This window comes from Gossypium arboreum, chromosome 6, assembly GCF_025698485.1.
Source record: "Gossypium arboreum isolate Shixiya-1 chromosome 6, ASM2569848v2, whole genome shotgun sequence".
NCBI classification, from domain to species: Eukaryota; Viridiplantae; Streptophyta; class Magnoliopsida; order Malvales; family Malvaceae; genus Gossypium; species Gossypium arboreum.
Genome location: NC_069075.1, coordinates 1,034,516 through 1,058,632, shown reverse-complemented (window position 1 = coordinate 1,058,632; position 24,117 = coordinate 1,034,516). Strand labels below are relative to the sequence as shown.

Genomic DNA, 24,117 nt, shown 5'->3' with positions numbered 1-24,117 from the left:
ATAAGGAAAGAATACATCAAGAAACTCATGTATTAACTTTAAATAAAAGGTAGAATATGCTCCAGCCTCTGGATTTTTATTTATTTAAAATATAGTCCTTTTACATTTATTTTTAAATCTTACTCCTTTATTTATGCATGTAAAATGTAAGTTGAATTGATTTTTTAAAAGAACAAATTCTAATTGTTGTTATCAATGAAATTATTCTACTAAATTCATAAATTCAGCTTTTAAAAAATATATTTTAAAATTCTTTCATTAAATCCGGTTTATTATAATATTTTTATTTTAAAATAATTTTAACGATATTAACAATTGAATTTAACTTCTCAACAACAAAAAGAAAAGGATTAAATTACAAAACTACAAAGAGTAAAAGAACTTAAAACACAATTCAACCTAAATAAAACTTCCCCAAATAAAGACTGAAAAATTACCAAATAAGTTATCTTTCTTCCCTATATTTCCAGTTTCCCACCACCTTTCAAACAAGTTCTAAAACAAGCTTTAACAATGGCTACAAAACCCTAATTTCGTCTCCATGAAATCACTTTTCTCTCAAAACCCAGATCTGAACCCAAAAGAAAATGCCAAAAAAGAACCCAGATATAGATACATGTACATACAGAATCTATCAAATTTGACATCCACAACAAAGATAGAAGAAACAGAGAGTAGAAACCAAGAAAATCGCTTCGAAGATGGAAGCAATTTTGAAAAGCAAATCGTCAAGGAAAGAAAAGTGATGAATGTTTAGTCTCTTCCACTTGAAAGCTGACCCTAAAACGTACTTCCACCTCCATGATTCTTTCTTGAGTAGCCTTTTGAATATTGCCCATATCTTTGTTCTTCCCATTATGGTTTTTCTTTTTTTTCAAAATATTTTGTGGGATTTTTTTAAAAAAAAAAACTTTGGTTGAAGAAGAAGAGGGATTAAGAGGCGGTTTATCTATATATATATATATATGCAGATGGCGTTGTAGCTTTATAAATTCTAGACGAACAACTAAACCGCGTTTAGATGAATAAGAATTTAATAAAAAAGGTATAATTTTAAATTTAGCCCTAATATTTACCTTTTTATTATTTTAGCTTTAATTCTACCTTCAAAGTTTAATCAAATTACTTTTGACTGAAATATTAAAATTTTAATGGCTTTGATACTCTAGCCTACGTGGCAATTAGTGTATATATTCATAAAAATTTAAAAATAATTATACACTTCAGATTAAAATACATATAAATTGTCATACAAGCTAACACGTCAATGCAACTAAAATTTTTATAGTTTGGTAATTTTTCTGTCCAAAAATGTAAACATTAAAGACAAAATTAATCAGATTATTTCATACTCACGACGTGAGTGAAAAAAAAATTTATAATAATCGATTAAAGTATAGATGGAATGGTAAAGGTTTAATATAACCTATTAGATATTTTATTTAATTTTTATTTTATTTAAATATTTTATATAAAAAACTATAATATTATTCATTGTTGTGTACTAAATTTTAAATTTTATAAAAGTAGAAATTTTAATAGCATATTTTTAACCTAAAATGAATGGACACCATTTTTCCACCTTAAACAAAGGGATCACTTTTATTAAAAGTGGAGATTAATTATTTAAATTAGGTTTATGTCAATTAACTTTGATGGTAATTGATGTTAATCAATTAATAAACAAATCAATCACTTGTTTTGTGAATTGTGATTGGGGCTAAATTGTAAAACCTTAGGGACTTATTAATTATTATCCCATGGGAATAAAGCCCTTTTTTTTTAAACCTAATTTTCTAGATTCCCCGTTACTTGGTGGGTTTAAATATATATATAATTTGCAAAGATTTGGGAATAATGTTTTTCTTTCTTTTCTTTACCTTTTTCCTCTCTTTTTTACCATAAATATTCTCCAATTTATTTATTTTTATATAGAAAAATTCACATTGGCCTAAAATATATAAAAAAAATAGGTATCAAAATATTTATGTAAAAAAATTAATGTGAACACAATATAAATATATGAATTTTTATTTGAATATAACAAAAAATTATCGAAATATGTATATGGAGAAATGAGTTTTAATAATAAGTTTTTTTAGGGTACTTCAATACCCATAAATATCAAGTTCTCTAACGGATATTACATATTAACATGTACAGTCTGTTGTTTAATCATTTTTTGATAAAATGACATCACCTTGACACCTATAGATATCGAGATTATTTTAAATACTTTTCAAGATTCCCTTAAAGAAACCTGTACTTTATTGTTACCGTACGGATGGATTTGACTTAATATAGTAAGACCTCGATTTTGTGGGTGTCAAGTTTAGGCCTTTTTGTTATAAAAAGAACTCGATATTTATAGATGTCAAGGTCATGCTATCTTTATAGGCCATTTTAGCATGTGTGTGTGTGTGTTTTTTTACCATAAGTAGTGTTATGAAATTTGTCATTAGTTTTTTTTTTTTTTTTACCGATATTATGTTATTAATGTATTTACCAATTACTATACTAAATTTGTATATGTTTCTATAGCGATGTTATTATTGTTGTTACAATTGTTGAATATATTAGATGTGTATTATAAGAAAGTTGTGTTGTTCTTTTTGCTTGCCGTTGTAATAAATTAATATTAATTTTGTTGAATTCTTTGTTATTAAGATCTGTTGAAATCGTTAACATTTTTGTAATGTTCGAAATTTGATAGCCCCAATTGAGAAGATGAGGATTACATTGAATATGTTACCATTCAATATTCATTAAAGAACTCGACGCATATGGATATCGAGGTATCTCTAAAAAAAATTTCTCATATACAACTTTTTTTCTATATTCAAAATGAAAAAAAAATTAAATATACGAATGTATTAAAATATATATAATGCGAATTATTAATAATTTCTGGTTGACTCATGATACTAGTATATATATATTATTTAAGCCCTTATCTATGTTGGAGTTCTGAGTCAACCAAGCGTCGACTCGGTCAGGAAAAATATGAAAATGCCTTTCCGTAATTAAAATAAATTATATTATTCAATGGTATTTTAGTCATTTAAAAAAACCAATAAAAATGCATTTGATTGGATTTGAACATGTGTTATTCACATCAATAAAGTGTTAACTTCATCACTGAATCAAAGTTTAATTTCAATACAATATGTACATTTTAATTATATTATGCATATTTTATTATCTACATCAATTGTATATATCGATAATGTTGTTGGTTGAGTCGGTGCCACAAGTCAACTCGATACTAACTCAAGATTAATGACAACATCACGATAAATAATTGTAGTGCATTTAATATTTTTAATAAGATGTGTTTACGTGTTTAAATTTCATTTTACTCACAATTTAATCATTTTTTTATTTTAATATCGTACATATTTCATGTATTATTATTAATTAATTAGTTCTAAATCACACATTTTATTATTTATTGTATGTTATTTTAAATTAACTTCTGTGTTCTAAATACATAACTTCCACACAAATACGTGCGTAATGAAATTTATAATATATATGATATGTCATCATCTAGTCTATTATTTTTGTGAGCCTATCCTTCATAGAGATCAATTTTTTCATTTATGAGACATTGTCTCTGGATGTGACGTATTTTATTCTAAGGTCAACAAACCCTTTAAGTATAAGTTCGCTTGTATGATGATGCGAACTCATTAGAGCAAATTGTACCATTTGGGTACTAAAGTAAAGAGGATCGAGTCGACCATGATTGGGTAACGGATCGTTAATAACAAACACCATAACAATATCAAAATGGAAAATAGAAAGAAAATTTCTAAGTCCAATAAACCATTAGATAAGTTATAGAAACTAGAGAGTGAAAAGGAAACAACACCAGAATATGAAGTTAAAACCCAAATTTGCTTTGGGAAATTCAAACAGATAACCGAAAGAACATGAAATCTTCCGACAAACATTAAGAAACTCCATTGTAGTGTTTTTTTTTTTTTCACTGCACTGTGAAACAAGGGTAGGAACAGTTCCCATAACCTGCAAAAAAAAAAAAAAACCCTCAAAAATCCAATCTCAAAACGAGGTTATATATGGATCAACTTCTTTTGAAAAAGTCTTTGAAGCATCGTCCGTTTGGAATTGACATACCCGTTAACAGGTTGATATTACTAAATCAAGTGGTACCCTTTTTCCTTAAAGATTACTTATACATTTTAAGTTTGGGGTTCAAACCCTACCAAATAGTCACCATTTTCTGGATAGATGTCTATGTGTTATATATAGTTCATTCTGATTAGGTGTTCTCGTTTTATGAACACGTGCTTTAAGTGGTCTCTTCAGGCACTCAAGCTATTCACAAAGTCGGGAGAGAAAATCCAAACTCGACTTAGGACAATACAAACCTGTTGAGCAGAGGGGAGCAAGAAATGACCTTGGTCTCCCTTTGTCAAATGGTAGAATTGCTATATAAGATCCTCCAATAAGTAAAATAATAATTTTAAGCATTTTAAGCCTTTAGTTAAAGGGAAAAATTCAAAATTTGCCCCCTCCAATATAAGTATTTATAGCTTTGACCCTAAAAATTTTATAATTTTATTTTAACTCTCCTAAACAAAAATTCCTAACTTCTCCCCTATGGTTCATTGACTCCAAACAGACAACATGAAGACTTCTCCGAAAAAATCTACCTTCTCTAAAAAAGTAAGTATATATATATATATGTATATATATATTCAAATAAAGCAGCTAAAACAGGGTAATATAATTTACTTGGATCACTTGAGACAATCAGGCTGGTTTCCCTGAAATTACAGTTCGATTTCTTCCGCCCGGTGATCTGGTAATAAAGATTCATGGCGTACGATGCATGGTTAATGAGTGTTGCGGGATAATAGCAAACGCCGCCGGAATGAGTGGCGTTGCAATCCACCAGGTTACAGGCAAAGTTTATGTTCAGCTGTAGTAGCTCATCACTTGTTCCTGGCTTTGCCACACACCAAGTTTCCTACACCCCCTCCCCCATTAGCACACCATTAGATCCCGAGTTTATATGACCCATCCACCTACCGAGTACTCTCATTTTCCCCGCACAAATCACGTAAAATTGCGCTAATGATTTAGTATTGTCTTTTTTGGATACCCAATTATTGATTCTTCTCGAGCCTCGATGTATTGGAGATATCCAAAGAAAATAATACCGGATTGTGAACTCGACATGGTTCGAGAAATGAGAGTACTTTGTGGGATGGGGACATAATTGTAAATTTAACATTTAATGTTTACATATTTTTTGTTAATTTGGACTTTATTTATTTTTTTAATTAAATTTAACCCTTAACCTTTTTAAAAAGAGTCAAATGTGAAAATTAATCTTTCAAAAAGGGTTGAATTATTTTTTAATGAAAATATTGGCTAAGACATTATATTTTTAAACATGGTAATTGCATGACAATTCATGTGTATTTTATGTTATTTTTAAATTTTATGAAATTTGTATTTTTATTTTTTGAATATTTTATAATTTTAAATTATTTATTGACGTGACATATAAAACAAATAGTGTTATGTCAACATGAAATACATGTAGATACCACATGGGTTGCCACGCCTTAAAAAATTAATGTTTTTAAAAGATTAAGGGGCAAATTTAACTCTAAATTGACAAAAGATATAAATATTAAGGGCTAAATTTATTATTATGCCTATAACATTTAGTCCACTTTGGTACCTGTATTTTTTTTTTCTCTTTGGTACTTGAACTTAGTAATTAAGTCTATTTTGTTCTTCAAACTTGATAAATATAAAAGTCTAATAACGTGATACTCTAATATTATGCCACGTCACTATTTAAAACTTTTAAAAAAATATATTTAAAAATTTCAGGCAATGATGTGATACTTTGAGATTATATCATGTCATCAAATAGGGACAGAATTCAAGTTCACGATCTAAATAAACTAAATTACCAAATTTAGATATTATATTTATTAAAATGGACCTAATTATTATATTCAAAAACTAAAAGTTATATTAACCCTTGAAACTTTCTTTTATAACATTACCGATGGTTCTTCGTCTGCTAGACCTCCACCTGTAAAAGGGTTTACCAACACAATCTTAGATTAAGCAGATTAATTGTAGTAAATAAAATTGGGGATTAGTGTCGTATATGAGTATGTTTGATTCGAAAAAATTTTCATGTATTAAAAAGATGGGTAAATTACACTTTTCGTTAGTAAATTATTGGTAAGTTTTCATTTTGGTAACTTAATTTCATTTAAGTTTTTGGACTATTAAAATCGATGTTATATGGTTTTCCCTGTTTCCATTGCATGCACCAATCGGAAACTCTCTTTTCCCATCTTAGTTCAATTTTGTTTTCATGAAATAACTTTAGATGTTATAGATCTGCAAATCAAAATTCAAACAGCTTTTTTCTCTAATCCCCGACACTGGCCATCAGATTGACTTGAATTTAAAGTATGTTTTTCTACTCAAACATGGATACTAATCCACAGTACTAATCGTCGCTTGGAGCTCACTAGCAGAACTTTTTTTCCAAAAAACTTAATGGCCCAATGACTTAAATAAAAACTTTTAAATGGTTTAGTGACTTAAATGAAATCTTTTAAATAGTTCAATGATCAAAATGAAAACTTACCCATAATTTAGTGACTAATGGTGGAGTTAACCCTAAAAAGATTATACTCTTGTACCCTTATTCAAATTTACATTGGACTAGATTTGTCAAATGGGTGGGAGGATTAGTTTTGGATCGGGTTTGCCCTTCAACTCATCTTTGGTTTAAGTCATGCCGAGTTTGAGTCATTTTAGGATTCAAGTTAGGTGGGTTCAATTGTTGACCTTTTACTGATAATCAAATTAGTACGGGTTCAAATTTGAATTAGTCAGATTAGATTTTCGAAACTGAGATAGAACTAACATGTCAATGTTTAGCAAAGGTAAATTGTGATGGGAGTCAAGGAGGGCCTTGATCCCAAAATTTTTAAAAGTTCTCATTAAGCCCCTAATTTAAAAAAATAATAATAATTAACCTCCTAATTTTTTGAAAACTCTCATTAAATCTGTAAATTTTTTTAAAATTTTAATTAGATCCCTAATTTGTCACCAAGATTCGCCACTAATCAGATATAAGTGTTAAACACAATACCAAATAGGATCACAAAAATTAGTAAAAATGGAAGCTAATAATAAGTAACATACCACTATGAAAACTGCAGTTACCGTAACCTGTAAAAACATAAAACAAAGAACCATAAATTCACTTAGGCATTTAAACAAACAGGTAACAGACACTCTAATTAAGTACTGGGAATGGCACACTTACTTGGATCAATCAACGAAACCAAACCCGAGTTTATAAAATTACAATCAGCAAGGTGCCTGCCATTGGCTTGATAATACAAATTCATAGCAAACGAAGCATGGTGCATTCGAGAATTTGGTTCAAAGCAAGGACCCTTAGGGTTTATAGAGCCACAATCTAATTGACTGCAAATGTATTCAATGTTGGCAGCCAGTGCCGAATTGCTAGCTAATGGATTTGCAATGCACCAAGTTTTCTGCAAATAATCATGGGACTGTGATAAATAAAAAAATGAAGTTTTTAAGTAGGTTAATATAGGGGTGAAAGTATCTGATAGGTCCCTTTATTATAGGGATCAGATCAAATTAGTCCAACTGTTCATGAGTCGAGCTATCTGCCCCAAATTTGAGAGGTTTAGGTGAAAATATTAGGCCCGAAAAATTGAGTTTGAGCGAAAAAACTAGGCCCGTTTAAAATATGGGTCGGGCTTGGACTCAAACATTTAAAGCCTAAGCTTGACCCTACCCGTTTTCTAATTTTATAATATATTATATTATGTTTTATATATTATATAATTTATAACACATAAAAACTAAATCTATCATAATATATAATACTATAATGTAAACTTTAAAAATATTAAAATACCTATATATAAAATTTTAATAAATGAAAAGAATTATATAAAATATTAAATATTAAATTTAAAATAATATAGATATTTTTAAAAAATCTAAAATTAATATGGGCGGGGCTAAAATTGGCATGGGTTAGCCGTTTTTGTTCTGTTAAAAATAATCAAATAAGCCTTAATTTCAACAGAGTTAATATTTATTGTTTAAAAAGAATTTTATTTCGTGATTTATGGAGTTAATATTTTGAAAGCTTTTATGATTTTACAAAATGAAATATTTTGTTTAGAGTCAATAGCAAATTGAAAAAAAAACCGATTGTCATGTAATTTTTAAAATAAATAGTAAAGGCTAACTCTGTTGAAATTATTGGATTCTTTTTAACAGTACATGGACTAAATTGATCTATTTAATTGTATGAGGACTAATTTGATTTAGTCCTAATAATAGAGAGACTTAGCGAATATTTTCACCTTAAAATATGTAATCAATTCTTGTACTTTGGTAATTTTTTTGAGATTTGGGGTCCCTTTAGATTGACACTTACATATAGTGTAGTTAAAAAGTCTTAGACTAAGTCTTAGACTCGTACTTAAAAAGTTAAACATTAAGTCTTTTGGCTTTTTCGATTTAAAAAATCATAACCCAACCATTAGTATTGTTAGTATTTTTTGTGTCAAAATTTACCAACTTGATAAGTTGATTTGACTATTCTCATATGACTTGGAGCATGATTGATATAGAATATACATGCCAAATTGGTAAATTTTGACTGTAAATTTTAAAAATAATAATAATTAGATTTGAATTTTTAACTAATAAAAAAAATAGCAAGAGGATTTTAACCTTTTTTTATGTGTAAAGATACGATAATTAAATCTCGCATTTTATTAAAATACAAGAACTAATGACGTTTTAAGTAAAATCTAACTAAAATGTTGAAGTAAATGTATTAGATTGAATTAGTTACCTGTTCATTAGGTGTCGTTTGTGAACTTCCTGCATAAATAAAAGTGCACATGGATCAGATCAAACTGAAGTTTAATTTAAAAAAATTTTGGGTCACAAGTGAAATATATAAAAACTATGCCGAACCTGCAATGTATATACATGTGTCACGTATCGTGTCAGTCGTATAAATATAAGCACAACATAAATTATTAAATGTGTTAACATATTAAATATAAATATTGTTATATCATATAGGGTTAACATTTTAAATGTGTTAACCCTAAAAAACCCTACCTCTTGGACATGGTGGTCATACCTTCGAGGACAGAATTAGACTTTTTTTTGAAAAGTGTAAAATATAAATTTATCACTATATTAACTTATAACTTTACGATTTTTGGAGAAATTAAATTACAATTTTATCATTTCTTTTAGCTACAAGGTACGAGGTAAGCCTAAAATCTTTAAATTTCTCTTATATCTTCTTTCTTACTATATTATTATAGGTATAATTCTTTATTTGGCCCTCCAATTTTATAAAAAAAGTTTGTAGTCCTCCAATTAAATTTTTACCTTTTTATTCTTAAACTTGTCTTTTTTGTTGTCAAATCACCCAAAATGGATTAAAAATTAACCTTTTTTCACTTTGTTGATGTGGCATACACGTGAATTGCCACGTGGATGACACGTAAGTATTTAATTAATTTTTTTAAAAATTTAAAATTTCAAATATATAAAAATTGTTTTTGAAAATTAAAAATTATTAAAATTACAAAAAAAAATATTTTAAAAATTTTTAAAAATTAATTAAACATTGACATGTCATCCACGTTAGCAAAGTTAACAGACGTTAAATTTTTCATCCATTTTGGGATGATTTGACAAAAAAATATTGCAAGTTTAAAAACTAAAAGAAAAAAAAATTAAACGAAGGATTAAAATAACTTTTTTTATAAAGTTGAAGGGCAAAAAAGTTCGCTTTTCCATTATTATATGCTTAACATTCTTTATTGGTTTAAGCATCGAAACACAAGTTATGACACCCTTTGTTATGTATTAGGTTCGTGTTTTTTGTTTAATTGTGTTCGAAATTATCGAGAATAATAAAAGCATATAAACAAAAATAGAAATACTAAATATTCAAATATGTCATAAATCATTATACTCTTTGTAAATTTAAAATTTAGTCCATGTACTTTTATTTTTAGGAATTTAGTCCCTCCACTTTTCAAATTTTAAAATTTAGGTCCAATTGCTAAGATTATTTTATTAAATTCGGGTTTATTACAAAGTCATTTTTTAGTTACATTGCTATCAAGTGAGTATTTTTTTATTCCAAATTTAACAATGTTAATAATTGGATATAAATTATGAAATCTAAAAATAGAGAGACTAAATTTCTGAAAATAAAAGTACTAAAACTAAATTTAAAATTTATGAAGAATACAGGGACTTACGGCATATTTTAACCAATATTAAAATGTAAAAAGAATCAGCAAAACTTACCTGAGTACAACAAAGAAAACATAACAAAGAGGGAGAAAATGGGAGTGGAACCAGCTGGTTTAGCCATTTTGGTGCAAAGTGGAATAATATTTGTAAGAGAAAACAAAGTTTTGATTTTTATAACAGAGCTTTTGAATGTTTATAGTTTTTTTTTAGTCCCCAAAGTTGGTTTTTAAAGCATTTTAATCCTCTTAATAGCATTAAATAAATAAATAAATAAAATTGTGTAACTATACAAAATCATTTGCCAACAAATTGAATGGGTTAGGTAATATGTTCAATGTTCATGTTTATGTACCCACTTAAAATGCATGCATTATTTTTTGTCTTAAAAAATTTGAGTTTCGAGCCGAGGTGATTCAAATTTTTAATTAAAAGTTTCGAGGTCAAGTCCGATCGAGATTAAGAAAATCTATTTGATCCTATTTTACAAAAAATACCCCTCTTTTTTAATTTTATAATGGATCCATTTTACAAAAAAAAAATAATCTTATAACTATGTTTTATGTTTTTTAAATTATAATTTCATTATTTTATAAGAGTTTGTACCATATATTTAAATTATAATTTTATATATTTTGTTGTAATTTCGTAATTTTATAATATATATTTGGTTTAATTTTTAAAAAATTAATATTTTGTAAAATATTATCTAAAATTTTGAGGTAGGATGGGGTGGGATCAAGAAAGTTATTGTTGGGTTGGGTCAAGGTCGAGGATGATTTTTAAAAATCAAATCAAATCGAGTTTAGAGCAAGATTAGGGCAAACAAAAAACTACCCCTCCTCGTTGCCATATGTAATCGAAATAAGTTAAAGGCTTATTTAGATTCAATCATTGTTATATATATTAGAATTTGTCACGGGCAATGTGATAATATGTTCATTATATATGGTTTTAAAAAAATAGTGTAATTAAATTTAATTAATATAATAATTACCTTTTGTGGATTATAATTGAAATTTTAAATCCAAGAAGTACGATGACTAAAATTAACTAAATTAGATTAGAAAATTAAATCCGTAACTTTCATACAGTGAAAAAATTAATAGTAAAATTTGACTAAATTCTCTTTCAAAATATATTTTTAAAAGGGATAATAATAAATTTTTCCTTAACATTTATATTTGTTGTCAATTTGGTCATATTCAATTTTTTTAAGTTAAATATGACCTTTTAAAAAGAGTCAAATCTCTTTCTTTAACGAAAATGTTGGTTAAAATATTAATTCTTTCAACGATGTTCGGGTTGCAACCTGTGTGGTAGTCCACGTGCACTTTATGATGATATATCATCTTTGTCTTATCTATCATGTCAATAAATAATTTAAAATTTTCAAAAATATTAAAAAAAATACAATGCATATGAATTGCTATGCAGATAATCATGTTTTGAAATTTTAACATTTTAATTAGTATTTCCATTAAAAATTATCAATTAGAATTTTTTAAAGATTAATAGTTAAATTCGACTCCTTTTTATAGGTTTAGAGATAAATTTAGATAAAATAAGAATAATGGTGAAATTGAAAAAAATGTAAGCATGAATGGCTAAATTTGGCATTATGCCAAAGAGAAAGAAAAGGTTATCTGTTATAAGTAGATATTGATTGGGCTACCAGATACTCACACGTGGCATAATTTCATTGGTGTAATAAACAGCATTTAAAATAAGCTTGAGATTTTTCATTTTTTAATTATCAAGAAATTTCCCCCAGAAAAATACCAAAAGTATAATGCATAAATGGTCTCTAAGGATGCCACGTGGGCATTGAAAATAAAATTTCTAAAATGATAACCAACCAATAAGATTTCACCTATCGATATTTGTAAGATAAAAAGTACCCTTTTCACAAAAATCTATATAAACACCACAATCGAACATTCAATTTTATATAAATATATATAACAATAACAACAACAACCATGGCCACCATGGCACTTTCTTCCCTGTCCTTAGCCAGAAAAGCCATGAAGTTCTCTCCGTCCACTCTCGGGATCAATGTCAGTGGTTGTGTCTCCATGAGAAAAACCACTAAGCCAGTTGCCTGTTGCAGCTCGTGGTATGAATTGGACAGGGTTTAGTACTTAGATTCACTCTAGATTTGATCTAATCATAGGTTAAGTTGATCCAAATTGATATTAAATTTGAGGTCTGTTTTTTAAGTTTGAGTTTGGTCTAAATAAAAAATTATTAAACTTGAGCTCGATTTGACTTGTTTGTATTAAATTTTTATATTTTTATAAAAATAAATTTAAAAATATAATGCATCAAACACATTAAAAATATTAAAATAAATGTTTGTTAACAAATTGAAAATACATTAAACAAAAGTTTTATACTTAAATAACACTAAGATAGTTGTAACTTATCGAGCAAATATCTCTAAAATAGTAGCAAAATTAACAATAAAATAAAAATCATACAATATCCAAACAATAACAATAATATAGTAACAATATGCTAATAAAATGACAACAAAACAACAAAAAAAATTTCAAACAGAATTAGGCTAGGTCCGAGCCAAAAAAATCGTATTCAGTGCCAACCCATTTGAAAAACGAGCTTTATTTTTTATCCAAATCTATTTTTCAAATAAATTTTAAAATATAAACGAATAACTTGACCCATGATCAGATCTAGTCTACTCTCTAGTAAACTACCGTTTTACTTGACAAGAGCGTTCCCTGGAGATTACGGTTGGGACACAATTGGGCGGATGACCCAGAGACCTTTGCTAGAAACCGTGAGCTGGAAATCATCCATTCACAATGGGCGATGTTACGAGCTTTGGGGTGCATATTCCCCGAGCTCCTAGCAGGAAACGGAAGCCGTGTGGCTCAAAATTGGTTCCCAAATCTTAAGCGAAGGTGGCTTTGACTATTTGGGTAACCCAAACTTGATCCACGCTCAAAGCATCTTAGCCATTGGGGCTTGCCAAGTTATCTAAATGGGTACTGTCAAGGGTTACCGCATTGTTGGTGGACCGCTCGATGAAGTAACTGACCCGTTATACCCTGGTAGTAATTTTGACCCATTAGTTCTTGCAAATGACTCGGGGGCATTCGCTGAACTTAAGGTGAAAGAGATTAAGAACGGGAGATTGGCTATGTTTGCGATGTTCAGATTCTTCGTTTAAGCAATCCTGACCGGAAGGAACCGATTGTTAGGGAACTTGGCTGACCCTGCAGACAACAGTGCTTGGGCCTATGTCACCAACTTTCTTCCCGGAAAGTGAGGTTAAAGAAAACAAAGAGGTGGTTTTATATCTTCTTATGTAGTCTTTGTTGGTTAGTGATGTAAAATATGATACAAATCAATGGAAAATTTAAAATATGAATTTGAAGGATCAATTACTTTTAAGTCTTAATTGACATAAATTTTACAATCCAAAATATAACAATCCCTTCCATCACTTGATCAGTTTACACGATCTATTCAGTTAAAATCGGATTGATTAATCAAGCCTATATTTTAACTAATTAGCCAACTTATGTCTTAACAACCTAACCAAATAGACTTAATAAGTTGATATTGATTGATTAAATTAACTTTCGAATTTTTTTCCTTCCAACTTTGATTCAACAAATATTAAAATTTATAAAAAAATAAAAATATTAAAATTAGTTTAACAAGCTTTACTTCCAAGTATAATAAATAAAACACAAATAGGAGATAGTTTGAGTTTTGATTAAAATTCTATATATCATAGACATAATCTATTTTAACCAAATTAATAATTGATAACCAATAAACATGATCTATTTTAACCACCTATAAAACCAAATTAATCATTATAATCAACTTGACTAAAAATTATCAATCAAATCGAACTAAACGATTTTTGCTAAATCAATTAAATCCCAAATTTAAACATAAAAATTACAACAAAAATTGACCAAAATAAACTGATAAAAGAATAATTAACTGAAAATTTTAATTAAAGGGTTAGATTCCCTAATATATTTTCTCAACCATCTATAATGTATATAGTATTAGAGAATTAACACAAAATGTTACACTGATTATATTATATAAATTACCTAAAGGCTTTTTTTTCTTATCAACAACATGAATGGTGTGAATTGATATTACAATGTAAAAAAAATCAACTGTTAGCAGTAAAAATATATATATGGATGAACTCACTTGTTATCGGGATCTATGGATATTTGGCTTTGCTCGAACAAAAAGAAAGAGTTTGGGACTGAACCTTACGTGCGACTTGTGGCTGCCCTTGCTCTGGCGACGGATTTCGCGTAAAGCTCCTCGTATTGTGATGCTGAAGAACGCCAGCTGAAATCTATGTTCATGTCCTTTCGGACAAGTTGTTGCCAAGTCTCGCTGTCATTGTTGTAGAGATTAAATGCACGATCTAATGCACCGTTTAGTCCCTGTCAGGTTTGTGCCGGAGTATGAGAGAAAAATTAGTGATATTGGAAAATGAAACAAACTTGGAATTGTGGTTAATTATATTTCAACAATTCTGTAACTAAAATTACCTGTTCATCAGGAGTTGTAAACGTAAAACCGTTTCGATATTGGTAAGGTATTGTGTCGTCGTCAACATCGAAAACGCTACAGAAGAAAATTATAAAAGAATAAGCGCACAACTTTTTAGACAAGTACCATACGTGTTAAGAAATGCAGTTCACCTGTCATTTAGACCACCAGTTTTTCTTACAATTGGAACGGAACCATATCTCATTGCTATCATCTGGTATGAGAACAAAAAAATGGGAAACTTTAAACAGAGGCTCTGATGTTTTATATGAATTTCCATTTAACGGTTCGGTTTAGTTTCTCATTCAAACAAAGATTACTAAAGCTGAAGGTTGGATCATACCTGTGTAAGGCCACAAGGCTCGAAAATAGATGGAATTATGAACATGTCAGATGCTGCATAAATGTAACGAGAAAGAGACTCGTCATATTTTAATATTAACCGGATGTGTTCATGATCTTGAAATTGGTTTGCGATACCTTCGAACTCCCTCTGCAAAAGAATCAAATATAAAATACATAAAGGATCTCACTCTACTAACGGTTTCAAACATAGAAATATGGAACGGGAAAAGAAATGAACTTAAAATGAAAGAACTACTTCGGAGGTCAACCATTGTTGTTCGATGCATAAAATGAAGCCTAAATGGAGGTTTTACTGCTCTTAGTGCTTTCTCTATGCAGTATTCATATGATTAACAGATTTCGTTCCAGTTTCGATATAACGGTAATGGAGTTGCATGAATTGTTTGCTGGTTTTTCTTTTCAAGGACTCATTTAGCTTCTAAAAAAATTTAAAAGATGGAAAGAAAGTATTTTCCTTCCCTATTGGTCAATGATAACAAAAGTACAACCTATATTGCTCGGACTCTTCATTTTTCATGAAGTACCCATGTCTGACACACGGATATGGAGATATGACCTCTGAGGATCACACCCGAGTCCCAAATAACAAAGAGTACAACCAACAAATGCACTAAGAAACTCTTTTTCGAAAACTGTTTAAAGGAAATTTAATAGAGCAGAAGGATAAGATGGCAGCCTTAACCTTCAGAAGGGTAAAAAAAAAACGAAACTAATTTGTTCGATTTGAAATCGAAAACCTTATTTACTTTCCAGTCATTACATTTACATAGAACAGCAGTAGAGATTTACCTGAATGTGGGGAACTGGACTTGAACCAAGAAGCACAAACTGACCACCCATCTCCAACGTTCGATAAATGGCATGTCTAATTAGATGCACACCCTTTTGTGGCACCAATCTTGTTATGCAGCCCACCTATTCAATAATAAATAAAAGACCATAGTTAGAATTCACACAGTACATTGTTATTAAATTCGAGTTGGTTGAGAGGGAAAAAAAGAACTTGATGATGCCATGTTATCAAAACCAAAGGTGACAACCGGTTCATAGTGTACACTCAAAAGCTCGTGTAGAGAAGATATAAAAAACATATCAGTATGTTAATAAAACTCAATAAACTCCTAATAGGCAGTCGGAGTACAGTGTTCTTATTGGATGAGGATATAAAGGCCATTTCATACTACAGTTTCATTCTCAAAATTGATTAATCTATTTTTCAGTCGTTCTCGAAATTAATTAAATTCTTAAAAAGTTGTCAGCGGAAAGCCTGACCATATAATCTTATTCGAGTTACTGCAAAAAAATGGTATTCCACAAATCAACTTAACATAACTATAGAAGGTTCTAATTAGGATATCATTGAAATCTTACAAAAAAGGATTTTAGAAATAAAATTACCAGAGGCTGAGAATCATCAGCAGAAGAAAGTCTTAGATGCCTTCTCATGGCAGCTTTATTTTCTGCTTTTCCTTGCAGATCGTTAGCAGTATACTGCACTTTGAGAAAAATATCGGTGGCAGGATCCCAAGCATCAGTATCGATCCCGTTTAAGATCCCCATGAACTTTTTTGAGTGAAAATTAAGTGTAGAATGGAGGCCTTTTCCTCCCTTTAAAAAAATAGAAAGAAAAAGAGCATAATTTTTAGTTAAACCTCGCAACTAAGAAAACAAACCAACTTGTTGAAAGAAGGGTAAACTACACTCAAGATCATTAAACTATTCAAAAGTTTTCATTTAAGTCACTGAACTATCCGAAAGTTTTTATTTAAATCAACTTGGTATTAAGGTTTTTTTTTTTTAAAGTCAGGCTAGCGAGCTCCAAACAGTGATTCAATGATCGGTATGGTGGATCAATACCCATTGACGAATAGCAAAACATACCTTAGATTCAATTCAATATGATGATTAATTTTGGAGATTGAAGAAGAAAGCTATTTGGATCTTAGTTCACAGATTCGTAACATTCCAGGTTGTTTCATGAAAAAAATTGAACTATATAAAAGAGAAGGGGAAAGAGAGCTATCGATTGGTGCAGGTGGTGCAAACAAAGAAGGCCATACAGCAGCGATTTTATAAGCCAGTGACTTAAATGAAAACTTTCAAATAGTTTAGTGACCAATTTGTAACTTTTTGAAGTTTAGTAGCCAGAACGTAAAGTTACTAACAGTTAAATAACCTTGAATGTCGTTTACCCTTGAAAGAAAGCTACAAAAATATCCATACCTCAGCAGTTCGGACCTCTTGTGCATAAGTCGGTGACACTGTTGTTACCATGTTAGAGAACACAATTGCACCCTGAAAAGAAGGGAAATTAGAAAAAGAATAGAAAGAAACTTTACATTAAAAAAAAAAATTTGCAGCACCTTAATAGGATTGACCCTATCATATGCCGAGTTATCCTGCATTCTATCAGGTCTGTTTAGCTGCTGGACATCCAAACCGCATGATGCCAATTCTGAAGCAGGTGCTGCCCCTTGGTACTCGAAATTGTGGCAAGTAAAACATATTCGAGCTGAATTCAAACCTTTTGGAAAATACAAGTCCCAGTAAAGTGGTGCCTGAGATAGTAAGAAAAAAGCTTCAGTGATATGGAAAAATGAATCAGGTGACAAAAGAAACAAGAGTTTAAATGTCATACAACAAAAGCTGTCTGCCAATCATGGCAATGAATTATGTCAGGTTTCTTGCCAGCTTGAAGAAGCAACTCAAGTGCTGCACGACTGAAAAATGAAAAACGTTTGAAATCATCTTGCTCTCCATAATATTGTCCCCTCCAAAAGAACTTGCTGGGATGATGTGGCTCGATAAAATAAACAGGAAGACCTGTGAATTAAATTCCACGTTCAGAACGCAAAGATAATAACATGCAAGTGGAAGGGAAAGGAAAAAAAATTCTCACCTTCAACAGTACCAGTCCAAACTTTATTTTGAAATAGTTTGCCATCGAAATACGAGTATACTGTCGCATCTAAGACCTGTTCAAAAAATTAAAATCATCATAAACACAGATATTTAGTGCTTCTCAAATCTCCAATATGCTAACATACCCTTAAGTCACGAACACGATCATATTGCATACAATCATATTTTGGAAGAACAATCTCCACAAGGTGTCCTTTCTTCTGTAATGCTTTACCAAGACCAGTCACAACATCTCCCAAGCCACCAACCTGATAAAAAATAATTGAATTAAATATACATACATATATATATAAAAACAAAAAAGAAAAGAACAATTAATCCTCCAAACAAACATGTAAAAATACACAAGAAGAATAATACTAGAAAATTTAAAAACAAAAATAACAAACCAATTATTGCATATCCATTTTTCAATATAAGAATTTTGGTGATTACTGTGAAAAATAGATTTTAATATTCACTAATCAAAAGGGTGGATTGGAAAAAAAATGGAAAAGATAATGCAGAGATAAAATAAAATCACCATTGAGACATTCCTGATTACATAAAACAGCAAGCTATCCAGCCACACAGGTCCAAACACGACCACAAAAATATATTCCCAAGCACCAAAGTATCAACATTCCTTACAGCGGAAGGTACATGGACATTGATGGTTAACACTATCAGCTACTTTCAAGCAAATTGAAGCCATATATAGTATATATGCAAAATTCCAGCATACTTCCCAATAAGCTTGTTTGCTTGGTAATAAGGGCAACAGGTGAAAGCTACAAAATTACTGTGCTTGAAATCCTTGTGGTTGAACTTCTCAGCTAGCTATGGAACATTAAATTGAAACTTTAAGCTTGTTTAATCTAGGTAAACAATAGGCCAAGGAGATCAAATAGAACTGCTAAAGAGGACTGATCTGTAGTAGGGAAAGTCGTAAACTTGTTTCATATGAAATAAACAGATTAACCTGTAAATGAAAGATGTCAGCTTCTTTGAATTTTAAAAGGTCTCACTTGTTTTCATTCTTTCCACAATAACCCAAGCCATAAAGAACAGCTTTAAATGAACCTAGACATTAATTTAGTGCTTTCTACTTGGGCTCCAAAAGGAAAGAACAATAGTACTCTTTGTGAGCTTTATAAAGTGCAATCTTTAGTGAAGATAGTGCAATTCTGTCTGTTATGATTAAATAAGAAACCACTAGAATAATAACTAGGAATGCACACCAATCATTACAGCAGCAAGTATAACCATAGGAAAAAGCACTGGTGAACATGGAAAAACCACACAGGACAGGATAAGAACATTCGCCAGCAAACCTAACAAGACAAAGATTACAGAGAACATGAAATGAAAAATGTTAAGATGTTCCTCTAACTTATATGTTCTTATACTAAAAGAGAAAAAATGCAAGGCATCAGAACCGCAAAAATATCAAATGGTTGCACAACACCTTGAAAGAAATTAACAATCTAATAAACTACATCTGTGGTTTTCCTTTTCTACATGGTCAATCAAAGAAGAGGAACACAATTTTCAAAGGGAATATGCAAGCAGGGATAGAGCACCAACTTGAAAAAAAGACTAAAAAGGATAGACCTCTTATAATGTTCATTCATTAAAAATTAGCCAAGAGAGCAGCAAATATAAAGGGCTAACACATACCTTAGCAACTGGTGCCATCTCAGCAGCAATATGAATGACATGCAACCCTGGACTAAAGATCAACAAAATGGAAAAGTTTAAAAGGGGAAAAATGGCAGTAATGTAGTAAAATTGACTGGTTAAATAAGCACCTAGCTTGTGATGATATCAGCTGGAGAAATGTAGATATAACTTCATCCTCTGTCTTTTCTTTGCACATCACATATGCATCACAAATGCGTCGATCCCTCTTCCACACCATTTCTCTCAACGGCACTGCCTCACTGTTCAATATTTTATTCTCAAGCACCCAACCATCAATAGTAAGCAATAAACAGCTCCAAAATTCCCAAGGCATATCATCAACTGGTTCGTCCAATGCCCTTTTCTTGCTTTCTTCTTTCAAACTATTAAGGGTGTCCCGAAATTCCTTTATAGATTCTTGATATAATTGAACATACGAATATATCTCTTGATCAGACTTTTGAAGACGCTCCTCTAGTAGTTTTATCTTTTGCTGCATAAGTTCATTATATTGTTGGGTTTTCTCAGATGAGGCTTTAAAGACAGTAGCCGCTTCAAGAGATTCTTCCAATTTATCAACCTTCTTCCGAAGATCCTGGTTTTGCTGTAACACTAAAATGGCTTGGTCGGCCTGTTTAGTTGCCTTATCCAGCAAGAGTTGTAAATTTTCTACCTTTGCCCATAGGTCCTTGCATTCAGTTTTTAGGGTAGAAATATTTGAAGACTCTTGCTGAGAAACTGACAGTTTAGATTCCAACTCCTTCATGGAGGACTCTAGAAAAGAGCTTTCATTTTCCAGTGTTACTATGCGTTTATCAGTGTTCTTCAAATTGCTAAGCATTGATTTAAGCGCTTGGATATCATATTTTAGGGCAAGATTTTCTGTCCTCAATGAATCAACTTCCTTGCTAAGAGAATGAACATGACCATCATGTGCCAAAAGTGCCCCTTCATTGGAAATTTTGCTTCGATTCTCATACAATTCAAGCTCACTTTTTCCAGAACCACCCCTATTAATCAATTCATTTTGCAAATTCTCTAACTGATCTTCTAATAGTTCTGCATGCACCTTTTCTTGAGAAGCAAATTTAATCTGTGCATCAGCTTCAGCCAATCTTTTTTCCAAATTGTTAATTTCACCTTTCAATGTCTCCTTCTCACTGAGAATTTTATGAAGATCTTCTAGTGCATGAACCCGAGCTTGATTGAGAAGAAGGATATCTACATATTTAGAAACATTAGTATACAAACATTTGATATACCTCTCTTAACAGAAACTAGCATTCCAATAAGAGTACTATATAAAAATATCTACAAGAATTCTCTAATAGCAATGTATCCTACTTCTCTCCGCATTTTTTATCATGCCTATCAGGTTGTCTGGTTGAACACTTGAGAGCAGCTCTGCACCAACTCCGTTTATGGCCTGCAAAAAGCAAAGAAGGATTATCAGTATTTAAAATTTAAGCCTTCAGTAAAAGTGCATGAGCATGTTTATCTAATAGTTCAATAAATAATTGTTTCTCCCAAGCCTTGATATGTCCATAAATCTAGCCTAAAAGAAAATTATTATTTATCAAAACAACATGATAATCAAACAAAGAATTCAAACCACTTCTTGAACAGTAAGATTAAACGATGCATCTTAAAAGCCAAAAGAAACATCCATAATGCCAATTTTCTATTCAAAAAGCTTACAAAAATACTAATTAACAAACTTCAACAAAGATATAATTATTCCATATAGTAACTTGATTCTACCGTTTACAACTGAGGACTCATAATTACGAGAATATCAGACACACAAAAAGTAAGCAGTGAAAACGTATTTCTACTCTTCCCACTTCACCATCATCCGGTAAATGTTCACAAAGATATACAAATCAAATTGAAATATCTATATGGCATATAGGGAAGAAAGGGGGAAAACCAGAACTTGGTAAATGAATGTACCGAAGCTTTTGCTACAGCAGACTGTGCGGAGCTGTCCGTTATCTGCTCATCGGCATGCTTTACATCTCTGTTAGTCTCAATGGCAGAGGCAGATTGAGTACCCGAATTCTTTTCATCAGTATGCTCTGCATCTCCCCTAGTGTCAACATCGTCTTCAAAAGTTTTTTCACAATTAACACTAGGCTCCATATCTCCATTATTTGGGACAGAATGTTCAGGATCAAATTCATCATCGCTATTTGGCTGCAACTTTGCACTTGGTCGAATCCGTTCAAAAGGAGGCTTCTTCTCTTGTCTTCTATTATATGAACTGCACATATATCAATAGAAGCATCAAAACAACTAGATCATATATCAGTAGGAACACAAAATATAAAAATTCTTCTTTCAAGTTATTGATAATATATTTATATGATGTAAAATCGACATTGAGTTATTCATGAAATATCAAATTATCACAGTCAATTATTACAAGCTCATTTACTAACATAATTACAAAAAAACTTTTCTTTCTTTCCTTCTTTCTTTCTTGCCATCTAAATAAATAAAAAAGAGTAACCATTCGACATTCTCATAAATATTAAGCACTGATCCGCCATTAATATGCATTGCAAAATCAAAATTTTAGCTAAGAATGTCTAGGTTTGAGTGAATTAAGGCCAAAAAAGCTTCTTCTAAGACAAAAAAATATTGCGACATTCACATAAATATTAAAAGAGTACTAATCCGCCATTAATATGCATTGCGAAATCAAATTCTAACAAAGAAATATCTAAATTTAACTAAATTAAAGCCAAAAAAAAAGCGTCTCCCCAATAAAAAAACAAATAAAATCGATCATTTTCGAAAGCTATGAAGAAAAAGAAAAGAGCACCTGAGATTCCGTCGCTGTATTTTACAACAAACAGGAAGTAAACGACGACGAGAAGGCAAAAACAATGATACGTTCTTCTTCCAACTATCAACATCATTTCCATAATTACCTTCACTCAAACCGTTAAATCCATAGCTGAAAAAACAAATCGAACACTTCGCAGCCATTGTTTTTTCATCAAATTTTTTTTTTGGCTCGTTTGAAACGCAAGAAAAACCGCCAGAAAACGCGAGAAAATGCTAAGAAAAAAAAAACGCTTTCGAAGGAATTCAAAAAGAACTTTTAAAGCATGGATTCAAAAAAAGAGAGTAAAATATAGTAAAAGAATCACCGTTTACTTTGGATCAACGTCAAGTTAGATTTCTCGAACTGTAAGCTTAGCATAATTCATAATTATAAAAAAAAATTGAAAAATAAAAAAGAAGAAGAAGAAATGAATAAATATTTATAGATTACGAGTGGACTGTGGAGTCTTCTCGTTGAAATCTGAGATTTAATGATAAAATTAAATTAAATGAACTAAGATTTTTTTTTTTTTTTTGTGTGTGTTTGTTTTAGACACTAATCCGAATCCGACGGACGAGGATTGAGGATATCCACAATTAGTTTTCCGATTTTTGATGTGATGAAGTGGATGTATTAGGACGGTAAATTTTAGCGTGAGCAAATTAAAATTAATTATTGGGTAAATTCAGAACAAGTCACCTATATATATGAAAAGTTATAAAATGATCATTTAATTATTTAATTTTATCCTTTTTAGTCATCATTTCGTAGTAGACCTATTCATGGGCCGGGCTATTCGCCTGAATTTTGAGAGGATTTTGGTAAAAATATTAGGTTCAAAAAATGGACTTGGACAAAAAAATTAAGCTTGTTTAAAATATGGGGTGAGTTTGAACTTGAACGTTCAAGGCCCGAGTCCGACCCGTTTTTAATTTATAATATTTTATATTATGTTAATTTTATATATTATATAATTTAGAACACGTTAAGAAATAAATATATACTAATATATAATATTACTCTAATATAAACATTAAAATAATGTAAAGATGACTATATAAAAATGTATAAAATTATTAAATATTAAAATAATACAATATAAATATATATTTTTAGATTTAAAAAAATAATATAGGTGTGCCTAAAATGGGCTTGGGTTAATCTTTTGCAAATATGCGTAAGTTTGGGCAAAATTTTAAACCCGTATTTTGAGTCGGGCTTGGACAATCATAAAGTAGGTTAATATCTTGCGTAAGCGCAATCTGTCTCGGCCTATGAACACCTCTACTAGTTGGCTAACATAAAATGAAAACACCCTATTGAAGTTTTATTTTGTCTCCGCTAAGAGCGATCATTCCTTATTTATAAGACATGGTTCTCTTTATGTGATATCCTAAGAAGCTAGGTAGATGTCATGCATATAA

General features: G+C 30.3%; 3 protein-coding genes and 1 pseudogene across 3 annotated transcripts; 1 reads left to right on the top strand and 3 right to left on the bottom strand.

The window, feature by feature from the left end:
* Positions 1–326: 326 nt before the first annotated feature.
* On the bottom strand, positions 327–953 carry LOC108460063 (uncharacterized). The gene has a single exon (XM_017759442.2). It carries the CDS (start codon positions 854–856, stop codon positions 635–637), a length of 222 nt encoding a protein of 73 aa, XP_017614931.1. The 5' UTR covers positions 857–953; the 3' UTR covers positions 327–634.
* Positions 954–3,811: 2,858 nt separating this feature from the next.
* LOC108459858 (glucan endo-1,3-beta-glucosidase-like) lies at positions 3,812–7,629 on the bottom strand. Its single transcript, XM_017759251.2, has 5 exons — positions 7,340–7,629; positions 7,216–7,242; positions 6,054–6,082; positions 4,762–4,996; positions 3,812–4,029 (listed from the first exon to the last, which is right to left on the bottom strand). Exons 1-5 carry the CDS (start codon positions 7,443–7,445, stop codon positions 3,989–3,991), a joined length of 438 nt encoding a protein of 145 aa, XP_017614740.1. The 5' UTR covers positions 7,446–7,629; the 3' UTR covers positions 3,812–3,988.
* A 4,675-nt stretch (positions 7,630–12,304) lies between these two features.
* On the top strand, positions 12,305–13,760 carry LOC108458760 (chlorophyll a-b binding protein 21, chloroplastic-like; annotated as a pseudogene).
* A 581-nt stretch (positions 13,761–14,341) lies between these two features.
* On the bottom strand, positions 14,342–23,238 carry LOC108457863 (probable starch synthase 4, chloroplastic/amyloplastic). Its single transcript, XM_017757050.2, has 16 exons — positions 22,688–23,238; positions 21,814–22,123; positions 21,205–21,286; positions 19,989–21,081; positions 19,858–19,909; positions 18,324–18,446; positions 18,176–18,251; positions 17,915–18,099; positions 17,640–17,834; positions 17,500–17,571; positions 16,675–16,884; positions 16,066–16,191; positions 15,254–15,403; positions 15,063–15,124; positions 14,910–14,985; positions 14,342–14,801 (listed from the first exon to the last, which is right to left on the bottom strand). Exons 1-16 carry the CDS (start codon positions 22,852–22,854, stop codon positions 14,622–14,624), a joined length of 3,159 nt encoding a protein of 1,052 aa, XP_017612539.1. The 5' UTR covers positions 22,855–23,238; the 3' UTR covers positions 14,342–14,621.
* Positions 23,239–24,117: the final 879 nt, after the last annotated feature.